The sequence below is a fragment of the Notechis scutatus genome, chromosome 1 (genome assembly GCF_049901735.1).
Source record: "Notechis scutatus isolate UNSWTSFEM ecotype Mainland chromosome 1, rNotScu1.2, whole genome shotgun sequence".
Taxonomy (NCBI): domain Eukaryota; kingdom Metazoa; phylum Chordata; class Lepidosauria; order Squamata; family Elapidae; genus Notechis; species Notechis scutatus.
In genome coordinates, this window is record NC_142009.1 from 179,992,171 (window position 1) to 180,004,206 (window position 12,036).

The 12,036-nt window shown below is 37.8% G+C and overlaps 1 protein-coding gene across 9 annotated transcripts in view; it reads right to left on the reverse strand.

The window, feature by feature from the left end:
• The window catches only part of PMS1 (PMS1 homolog 1, mismatch repair system component), a 41,297-nt gene that overhangs the window by 21,596 nt on the left and 7,665 nt on the right, over positions 1-12,036 (reverse strand). For 8 of the 9 annotated variants that reach the window (XM_087949568.1, XM_087949563.1, XM_087949569.1 and 5 more), the window contains exons 4-6: positions 6,769-6,951; positions 4,618-4,720; positions 2,970-3,133 (exon numbers count right to left, since the gene is read on the reverse strand). In XM_087949568.1, the coding sequence (XP_087805694.1) occupies positions 2,970-3,133; positions 4,618-4,720; positions 6,769-6,951 (450 nt within the window). Of the gene's footprint in view, positions 1-2,969; positions 3,134-4,454; positions 4,721-6,768; positions 6,952-12,036 lie in introns of all 9 variants that reach the window. The other variant, XM_087949572.1, reaches the window with a different exon arrangement.

Below are 12,036 nucleotides of genomic sequence, written 5' to 3' on the forward strand. Positions count from 1 at the left end.
ATAAGTCATAAATTAATTTACTACATGATGTACCATGTGATGAAAGCATTATATGCAAGAGGAAAGTTCACAGCCATTTTTAGAACAGTAGAACAAGATACAATGCAATCATGAAGTGTGGCATGCTCTGTGCTCTATTTATTTATTTACTTATAAGATTTAGATGACTACCCAACTCCCTAAGGATGACTGATTATATTCAATAGTCATCTATATTTTTTTTAATGTTATTAAAAATTACAATGATAAAAAACTAATACAAACTAAAAATAGAAGTTTTCTTCTCTTTTTTATTTTCTTTCCAAAATTTTATTTCAAATCCATCTGGATCTTTATTTGTAACCTTCCAAATTCATTGGGTTTTTTCTGATGTCTTTTAAAAAAATCTTTATACTTATATTTAAATTTTATTTCACTAAAGGATGAAAGAAACTCACCCGATCTGTCAATCCAAATGTTCCTAATAGCTGAAAAGCAGCTTGTCCAGAGAGGTATTACAAAGAATCAGTCTACTTGCTGGTTCTTTATTCCACTACAGTGGTTCTTTATTCCACTACAGGCTCCACTTTCAGCCAGTCAGCTATGTCCAATTCAACATTATACTCCTATCTATTCCATTCCCTAGCTCAACTATTGTTCCATCTTGTTGTTGTCAGCTGGCAAGCCATGTGTACTGTATATGTATAATTATATAATCTATAATGTCCAATGAGTTGCCCCAGCACAGTTCCATAAATACTTTTGTACTTCTGCGATAGTGACTTATTACCCATCTCTATATTACACCAGTGCCTCAGTTTTGTTCATGATAATTCGGTGGCTATATACATGCCGGTATAACAGAAACTGAGAGACATGTTCATAGCATGTAAAACTTTGCATGGATTTTCTGCCACATAATGCATGAGATTACAATAACATTCAAAGGGTAAATTTAATTCAAGTTTCAAACATTCAAAGGCTTGATGTAGGTCAGGAGATGACCAGGCTGAGCCTGAGAGACGAGTCAAACGGTCATCAGTCATGAATTCCTTTGTGCTCACAAGCGATCTAAGTTCAGCCCACCTTGAATTCCTTATCTACTGCCAAATTGCTTTGACCTTTAGTTCAGATTCTTGCAGAGAGCTTAAGCTTGCAGCAAATCTTTTATCCATTTGAACTGCCTGGATCTCCTGATTTCCTGGCACTTGACACTTATAATACAATTTCAGATTCAAAAACATAACCGTAATATCTTGTCTAACATTTGTCCCTTTCATTTCCAACCAGCTATTTCACTTCTTTCTACATAAAGAAGATGGATTCAGGATTAGAATGTACATAGACTAACAAGATTGTCATTAAGTTCTATATAGCAACTATAGCCTTTTTTATTACACCAATATAAACTCCTATGCTACCAATTTCAAAAACATTTTATGTTTGTCCATGATCTCTAACCTTCATGCCACTCTAATTATTCATGTGGGTGCCTAATTTCAGCCTTTTATTATATCCTATATCTTATCTTCTCTGATATAAATCTATAGATGCACTCATGTAAAAATGTAAAAGAAAAAAAATGAAAACCTCCTTCAAACTTTGAGAGTAAAAAGCAAATACAAAGAATAAATAAACCTGAGTACTAGAACAAAAGAAAAATAAAATGTAAAGAGCAGTCTAAATGTGCTCTTACATAACCTAAACCTGTATCTTTTATTCAGATCAGTTTACTGTATCTATACAAAATGATGGTAGTAAAGATCACAGAATGCAAAGCTCTCCCTCCATAATAATTAAATGGATTTGTTAATTAAAAGTCTATTCTGGCTATGTATTTAGCTTTGTTCCAATTAGTGCCATAGCTAATGAGCGACCTCTTGTGTTAAAAGTTTTAAAACTATGCTTTCAATAACCATATTAACAAAGAAAAAAGAGGCAACAGGCTGAGATCAACAACTTTACAACTTGTTAGTACTGAATCTAAATTAAAATAATTTGATATTTTGCTCAGATTTGATTATTATCATCACCTGTGAAAATATCTCCAATTTCATGACATTACAATTCTCTATGGTAAATATTTGCTGCTCTTCCAAAACTATCTTCTTCTTACTATTGTTGGGTTGCTCCTACAGCATTGGCAAGAAATAACATGCAGCTATTTTGTTTCCTCCTTAACTGAAGCCATTTTTTAAAAAAAGGATGTATTGTTGAAAATAGAGGAAATGGCTACAAATATAGGATTATACTGTCTGGATCCATTTCAAGAAATTCAAAGGAAAAAAAGAAAAACAAGATGATCAAGCATTGTCTGGTAGCATATATTAAATTTTTGGCCAAAAACACATATGTTATCTGTGTTTTAGCTTTTATTTTCAAGAACTGTAAGTTTCTACCCTGTTTACCCTAAAGGCTATGAATGCATTTTATATTTTGACCCTAATTTGCGTTAAAAGTGAAAGTTATATTCCCAACAATGTATAGAAATATTTGTCCTTTTTTCCTTTAAGTGTGTTCAGAGGTGTAATTTGTTTCTGCAGTATCATCTCAATGCCATGGAGCTATGCAAAACCAACTTGGACCATGAATGAATCAGCTGAAGGTAAAATAAGCAATTTGAAGGGGACCGGAAGGTAACTTTCCATTGTAGCAAATATTTCTAAACAATTGTGAATTGGATTTATTTAGCCCTAAGACTGCTGTAGCTCTGAGTAAACATACATGATCAATGTTCTTTCCAGGATCATATTTCTTTTTCATTAAAAGAATATTACCTAAAATTTTCAAAAACTAAACATACACAAACATATATAAAAAGAAGCACTTTTTCAACAGTAGGAACATGAAATATTTCAATAAATTTCATCTGCCCATTAGATGTCACTCTTGTCTTTGAGATAACCATGCAGAGATTATGGCAGGGTTCTTTATTGAAAAGCAAAAGCAGATTTTGATTATGAGACACAGCAATTTTATAAATTTATTACCTTGTTATGCGTAAACATTATCCTTAGTTCTGGTTTTATAATGCCATATGCCATCAACAGCTTCTGGATCTTTTTTATTTCTTCCTTACATTTCTTATCTATAGAATAAAACTGTTTTCTTACAGGCAGATTATTGAACAGCTTTTGAACTGTTACAGTTGTCCCTACCAAGAAGAGCAAGAGAGAAGCAAAGAAAATTAACTTACAGAGATGCACTTTCGATTCTATTAATATATCCTTTTATTCTTTTAAAATGTTAATAAGTGCCTTTAATGACAGCATCTACTTTGACCTTGGCTGCATCTATCGGTTCTGATGATAATTTGTTCTTTTAGCTCTTTAAATTGAGAAATATCAAAGTAGTTGTAGTCAAGTAGTTGTATACCAAAAAGAACTGGTGTAGCAGTGATTAGAATGCAGTATTGCACAGGCTAACTCTGCTCACTGTCAGGAGTTCAATCCTGACAGGCTCAAGCCTTCTATCCTTCTGAGGTCAGTAAACTGAGGATCCAGATTGTTGGAGGCAATATGCTGACTCTGTAAACCGCTTAGAAACCACTATAAAACACTATGAAGCGACATATAAGTCTAAGTGCTATTGCTACTGCTAAAAGCTGTAGTATTTCAGCAAAGTTAAAAAACACAGCAAGTCATACTGATGCAAATAAACAGAAACTCTCAAATTTTGCAATCCATAAGACACTAAAATTTCAAAGAAGATTGACCCTTTTCATCACTTTGATGCCATAAATTTTGAGATTTTTTCCCTAAATATTTTAACTAAAGTTAAATTTAAGCCCCTCAAGAAATGCAGTGGTTCTGGAATGTAAAACTTCTGGGCAGAGAAAAACAATCTACCATCTTCTATTTTGAGCTTGTGTCATTTCTTGGTACTAAAAAGTTAGAAAATTTGGTCCTAGTTGTTTTATTCAGAGAACTGAAAACATAAAAAAAAATAGTTGGATGTCATTCTTAAGTGTAGATCATGAAAGCATGAATACTGAACAATTACAATTAGAGTAAATTAACCTTGAGATCTCTGCCAACTCTATAATTTTGATTAAATAATAATTTTCGTTGCATAGTTAATCAGTTTTATCCAAGACTATATGTAACTGAAACAATCAGAAGTTGCTTTCCTGTTTAACACAACCTCAAGGGCACACCTGGTCCTTTGCTGTAGTTTTCCTTGTGCTGAATTTTTCATTGCAGAATCCCTCATGTCTAGAACCAATTTTATAAAGAGTTATACATATTGAAAGAATATGAGTACACTTCATGAGTAAAATCTCAATTCGGTGTGTGTTTTTTCATGTCTGACTCATCAAGTCTTGTTATTTTGAAAACCACAATTTTAATTACCAATTCAAATTTTAAAATATTATCCAATTGTTGTTCTCTTATATGAAACAGAAGAATCAGAGTTACTCATGGCCCTGAACTAATGATCTAAAGATAGTTATATAAAGGGACTTAAAGCCATACCTGTTCCAAGATGAGATGGCTTCTGAGAAATTTTAATTACCAATTCAAATTTTAAAATATTATCCAATTGTTGTTCTCTTATATGAAACAGAAGAATCAGAGTTACTCATGGCCCTGAACTAATGATCTAAATATAGATATATAAAGGGACTAAAAGCCATACCTGTTCCAAGATGAGATGGCTTCTGAGAAATTATATGACCGCTTCTATCAAAATGGTACTGGGTGCTAAAATCATCAGCAGCTGTCCTTGTTGTAATAGAAACCTAATAATAAAGAATCTAATGTCAAGTAAACAACTAGGAAAATATATATGTACATTCCATTACCTATGTAATTCTCATAAACCATGATAATAATTATTATTAATTAAACTTGTATTCTCCCCAAATCTCAACAACTCTTTGCACTTACAATATCATGATAATCAATAATGATAGTTCCTAGAAATGTAAAAATCATTAAGAGAAGGCAGTCTTGACAGATACATTTTCTGTGATATAAACAACCTGGAAAGGGCTTTGAAACAGCCTCACTTGATTTTCAGGAGAAAATAAGTACTTTGATATTTCAAGGTATTGCCATAAGTCAAGTAATCCTCAAAGCACACACAAGGTTTAATTATTTTAGGAGTCTTCTAGGAGCAGAAGCAATATGCTTCTAAATACCAACTTATGGAGTATCAGTAATGATTATTTATCCTATACAGTTTTCTGCCTCTGAATAAGGATCTTTTAATATTCCTCTTCCGTTTGGAATTGTACTTGTACTGTGCTTCAGTTTATATACAAATGTGTTGCTAGATGGTTATGCAGACTGTAAATGTAAAACACATTTTGTATGTTTGGCTTGTCATACTTAGAAGTACAATTCCATTTTTGTGCATTATATTGTATTTTGTTCATCTCAAATTTCAGGATGCCTTTGAAAATGGAGGGAATTGCAACATTCAAAACTACTCTGGAAATCTGACATACAAAAGAGCATTCAAAGTCTGTCCAAATACAACTAAGGTCAACAAAAAAAAAAGGCATTTTCAAAAAAAATATCTATCTTGGCCTGGTTGGCTGCTTGAGTACATGGCTCAGCCAGAGCCTTTGTTTATGTAAAGAAACAGAAGGCAACTTTCTATGTTATGTTTAGTTTACTAAGCATTTAGTGTTTACTAGACTCTGCTGATGCCAATCCATCCCATTGTTTGTGGAGTTTTAAGAGTGGAGGGAGTAATAAAAGATTTTATGTTGATCTGATTTGGTTTGTTAAAACATTGGAACAAATGCATTTTGCCTATGATCATGTGCCCTGTTGATGCAGTTCATGATGCAGTTGCTATTTATCCATATTATTGTCCTGGCCTCTTCGTGTGTTAATTTGTTTGGCTTGTTTGCTGTTGACTTTTATCTCTTTTGTCCCACTGGGCCTTCAATTTCTTTCTTTTTTTCCTTTTTTTTTTTTTTTACTAAGCAAAGATTGTTCCTTTCTGTTCTTTGCTGAAGTTTTTAAGATGAAAATATAGGTAAGGCATAATTAGCCTCAACAGAGCTTTTTTTAAAAAAAATATTTCACTAAGGTTCAGCAAGACTTATGCAGCAACTACGAACAAACTGCTTGTTTTTGGCAAGCATTCATCATAATTCCCGCATCCCTCCAGAAAAACATGTTGCATTGCAGAAAAATGGATAAGAAAAAAAAAGAAAGCAAAGAAGAAGAAAAGGAAGCCCAGTATATTGTGTGTATTGGGATTTTGTTCCTCCTTGAATTTCAGACAGCCTACCCTGAAAATAAATGAAAAGAATATGGGGGATAAGCTATGTGTTCTTTATAAAGAAAAAAAACAAGGTTTATTTCATATTTTCTCAATTAGCACCTAATCATTGCAGTCAGAATTCAGCAATGCCTTCTTTGCAGGTTTTCTATTTAACCATTGGGCAAACCCTGTATACTCTTCATAAATTTACACCCCCCCCAAAAAAAAAAAAGGTTAGGAGTATGGCATCAATAACTAAAGTTAAAACAACCAAGATGGAAATCTAAGTGTGTGCTCAAAGTTTCTCCTTTTAATACCTGTGGCCGAATTTAAAGGCAGGGCTGTGACCATTATCTTGTCATTTTTTAACACCTTCTGCAGATACACTCTGCAGACACCATACTTAGAAAGAAGAGGGACTGCACATGCAAACCCCAGCAGATATTCTCTCCCAATAGGCTATCTATATTTTGGATACCTTAAAATCAAATGGGTTAATGTTTCACTTTTCCAGAAATGCAGGTTACAAAACAAACACAAAAGCCTGTATCTATATTAGCCTTTTACCTGCGATATGCTACAAATAGAGCCCAGAGCTTCACCACGAAAACCGTATGTGCTCAAGCTTTCAAGGTCCTCAGAAGAGCTGATTTTCGATGTGTAGTGCTTCATTGCCATCACAGGAACATCAACTGCCTTAATCCCATCACCATTATCTCGTACTTCAATCTTTTCAAAACCATAGTTCTCCTACATAAAGGAGATATTTATTAATTTCAAGCGACACAGAACGTTTTATGGAGTTGTTCGATTCCAAGAACACCTTTGCAGAAAGTGCAATTACCAATTAATAAGGGACAGTCCAGTTTTCCGAATCTGGAACTTTATCATCAATATTTATTGTCAAGTATTAAATACTTAAAGCCAACAATTGAGGTCAATTTACCAACATAAGCAACTTTAGAATATACACAATTATCACTTTGGTTGGATGGACAGGTTATAGGATCCAAATGTAACAGAACTCTAATATCTCTGGGAACAATTATATCGGTCAGAAAAATATGGAAAGTAATAGCTCAAGAATAGCTCCATGGTGCGATAGGTGCAAATAAACTTAATGAATAAAAATAAATGAATATTGTTAGGAATAACATAGGTTACCTAACGTAGTTTGGGTAAAATAATATATATAAACTATGATAGTGAATTTAAGTGTGTGTCACTTTAACTGCAAAGCATGTAATTTTTTGTGCGGTTGTAAAATCGCCATTAGAGGGAGCAAGAGAACCTGATTGATTGCTGGCTTACTGGATTGCTTGCTGACGATGATGGATTGATGGTGTGATAACTGAGTGTTGCTGAAGGAAGAAAAGAGGTTTGACTTCTTCATATCTCTACTGCGAAGAGATATATTACTGGACTGATATTAGTATGTTTAATGACCTCTTTTTCGACACTGGACTTTGCAACTGATTAATCCCCGGATGGACTGAACTAGTGTATGATATATGGACTGTTTGACTATGCTATAAATCTTATTGGAATAAACTATTTAACTAGCACATTGTATCTGTTTTACTGAGTGTAAACTACAACAACGTTTGTCTCACATATTTGCCTGCCTGCCTGACTGCCGTGCAGGTTCTGCTAGGGTGTATATCCCTAACAAATATCTAATAAAATTCCATGCTCAAGTGCTAGACAGATTCATGGAAACAAGTTCAGGAGGAATTGATTCAGTGGAAGGAGTGCCATTCCAGCTTTAATTCAGAGAGTTGAACCCGCACCATCTTAGATAGAAGACCCTGCATGTACAGTATGCTCTAATCTTTTTAAAATTGTGGACAGAATTCTTGAGGATGGAGTATTCAATAACTTCTTTAAAGTAATTGAAGAAAACGATACTTAATTACTGAATTGGCATAGTACATGTGCTTAATTCTAGAATAATGCCACATTTGGATCCAAAGTGGGAGAAGTTCACCATGGACACCCACACTGTATTTGTCAAGAGTCATTATGAAGATGGCAAGGGCGGGATCCTATCTTGCTGCACTATTGCTACCCCCTTCATTCAAAAAACTACTTTGAGGGCTGATGTGGTTATTATGTGAGTGCAGGAAAAGGTGTGTCTCCTTTAAGGTGTTGTTAAAAGTATAATGAAGATGCGTCTCTACTTTAGACACAAATATTGCACAAATACCTGACCACAGAACTCTTTAATTTGTATATATTATACCTAAACCATGCTATGTTTATTGAAGTTAATTTGAATGCCAAGATGCAATTTCTGGTTGACAGACTACAATGCCTACATCAATTAAATGCTTGTCCTACAACCCTCATCCATGACTGCAAACAGAAATAGAAACTATCAGCTCACAGTATATCCTTAAAAGATTTTTAAGATTATAAAACGTTCAGAAATCCTGTTTAGTCTGAATCATCGGCTCCTAAATGTTCTATACAAATTAAACCTGATTGTACATGTTGTTCAAAATAAAAAATAAACAAGTAACACAGTAAACTTTCTGTTTGTCATCTAGAAGTCCAAAATCCATTTTTTTTAACTTTCATTTGTATTCTTCATCAGTGTTTATACCACAAATCAATCTCATATGTAAATACCTAATTAGTTATTTACCATATACACACAAATAAGATGAGAAGATAGATATTTATTAATTAATAAATAAATACATGTGCATTTCCCTTGTTGCTCTTTTTGGAAGGATCTACTCCTTGACCTATATTTAGACTCTAAATGCTACTGAAGTTCATGGGAATAATTGCCTTATAAATACCGTGTTTCTCACATAATAAGGCCGGGCCTTATTTTTTTTTGACCCCCGAAAAACCGGCTAGGCCGTCTTTTCGGGGGTGACTTAATCCCCCCCCCCGCCGTTGCATCCTCGGGTGGGCGGGCAGCGACAGCTTGGATGTTCGGGAGACCTTCCATCACCGTTGCTTTTCCTTCTCCCTTGCTGCCGTGGCGTTACAGCAACCACGTTTGGCACAACCACGTGCAGCCAGTCAGGGCTCCTCCCTGCAACCGGAGCCCTGAGGAGACACTGGCTTCAGGCGCTCCTGTTGTCGCCTTCCCTTTGCCTTCGAAGGTAAAGCGAATTATTTTAAAAACCTCCGCTCATCCCATCAGGGCCGCACCGGAGCCGTGCGAGCTGGGCAGAGCCGGGAAGCGAGTCGCGGGTGTTTCCTGGTTCTGCCCAGCCCGCACGGCTCTGCCACGGCCCTGGCGGGATGAGCGGAGGTTTTTAAAATAATTCACTTTACCTTCGAAGGCAAAGGGAAGGCGGCGACAGGAGCACCTGAAGCCAAGTATACCAACAACAAAAGGCAAATCCTCAAGGTGGGCTGGAGGGAGGTGGCTACGTGCCCCCCGGGCTTCAATGCAAGGTCCTGACTTGCAGCATCCTGCCGTTGCTGCCGCTTCCTTTTCACCGCGTCCTCCCTCTCCGACTGCGAAACTCGTGTGCTTCGCCAAACGCTCCGAGCGAGGCAAGCTCTTTCATACATAGAGAGAGAGAGAGAGGGAAAGAGGCCGCCCGCTTTTTATCACTCCGCCGCCGCACCACCGGCTCTAGGCCAAACTCCGGGCCTCGCTTGGAAAGCAAATACCGCACATTAGAGGAAAAGAGGTGCAAACCTCCTTCTGCCTCGCTGCTGCTCAGGGCGGTTTCGGGGGGGCTGCAGCGAGGCGCGTTTTGCGTGCCTACCCCGAAAGGCTGCAGAAGCGGCGCCTCTAGTTTCTAGGCGGTGGGGGATGGCGGCTGCTTTGGAGCTGCTCTTGCGGGACGAGGTGACAGCCGGCGCGGTGGTGCGGTGGCTGAAGTCAAGCCAGAGCTGCGCCGAAGAGGTAAAACGCGCAACCCGTTTTGGCGACAGCTACACTTCTTGAAGTTAGCCCTCCTTGGGGCGGAAAGTTGGCGGGGGGGCGGTGAAGTTTCTTCTCGCCTTCAAAACCCCCGAAAAGGAAGGCGGGAAAAAAGCAGGAATAGTTACCTCGCGTTGCCTGTTAGGTGCTCCTCCTGCGCGGCCCTGGAGGTTACGGAGCAGGGCGCCTCTGGGGCCTCCATGATTGTGTGCGAATCCGGTCTTTATCTTGGGGGACCGCGTAATCCTGACCCCGAGATCCTGTGCACGCCTTCCCGCAATTTCCCTGACCTGTACATGCTTGCAGGTCAGGCTTGGCCGAGGGTCAGTGTCTTTGCAACCCATTCCTTGGGGGAGGGTACATTCCCCCCTTGAAGGCAAAGGGAAGGCGGCCACAGGAGCGCCTGAAGCCAAGTGTCTCCTCAGGGCTCCGGTTGCAGGGAGGAGCCCTGACTGGCTGCACGTGGTTGTGCCAAACGTGGTTGCTGTAACGCCACGGCAGCAAGGGAGAATGGAAAGCAACGGTGGCGGAAGGTCTCCCGATATGAAGTGCTCCACCAACGCAGGCAGCACCATATCCGGGCATGCAACAAAGTCCCTGATAAACCAAATGACCTCAGAACAAAAACCAGGAATCATCTACAATAGCCACTATGGAGGACAAACAGACAGACCACCAGAACACATCTATGAACACCAACTAGCAATCAGAAGACATGATGAAAACTCCTTAATTTCACAATATGTGAATAGACTTAACCATAGTTTCAACTGGGAAACTGAGCATTCTACATCTAGACCAAGCCAAGTCCAAAAACACTACAGAATTCTTGAAAACTTGCCACTCAGACATATCAGCCATCAAAAGGCACATAAAAAGTAAACATCTACATACCATTCAAAAGAGTCAATCAAAAAGGATCAAAAAAGATCAAAACATTCCTCACCAGCAATCAATCCTCAGATAAACAGATATTATCACCAACATAAGACCAACAATCAAGTAAACAATCCTCCATTAAAGGAACTTACAAAGACAAACAAGCTAACACTAAACAACAGCCAAATCAAGAACATTCTCACCAACACTGAAAGGGCAAAGTCACTAATATACAGGTGAAACTCAAAAAATTAGAATATTGTGTAAAAGTTCATTTATTTCAGTAATGCAACTTAAAAAGTAAAATATATAAGATAGACTCATTACATGCAAAGCAAGATAGGCCAAGCTCATGAAAACCCCAAATCCACAATCTCAAAAAATTAGAATATTGTGAAAAGGTTCAATATTCTAGGCTCAAAGTGTCCCGCTCTAATCAGCTAATTAAGCCATAACACCTGCAAAGGGTGCCTGAGCCTTTAAATGGTCTCTCAGTCTGGTTCAGTAGGAATCACAATCATGGGAAAGACTGCTGACCTGACAGTTGTGCAGAAAACCATCATTGACATCTTCCATAAGAAGGGAAACCTCAAAAGGTAATTGCAAAAGAAGTTGGATGTTCCCAAAGTGCTGTATCAAAGCACATTAATAGAAAGTTATGTGGAAGGGAAAAGTGTGGAAGAAAAAGGTGAACAAGCAGCAGGGATGACCGCAGCCTGGAGAGGATTGTCAGGAAAAGGCCATTCAAAATGTGTTGGGGACTTTCAGAAGGAGTGGACTGAGGCTGGAGTCAGTGCATCAAGAGCTACCACACACAGACGGATCCTGGACATGGGCTTCAAATGTCATATTCCTCTTGTCAAGCCGCTCCTGAACAACGTCAGAAGCGTCTTACCTGGGCTAAAGAGAAACAGAACTGGTCTGTTGCTCAGTGGTCCAAAGTCTTCTTTTCTGATGAGAGCAACTTTTGCATCTTATTTGGAAACCAAGGACCCAGAGTCTGGAGGAAGAATGAAGAGGCACACACTGCAAGATGCTTGAAGTCCAATGTGAAGTTTCCA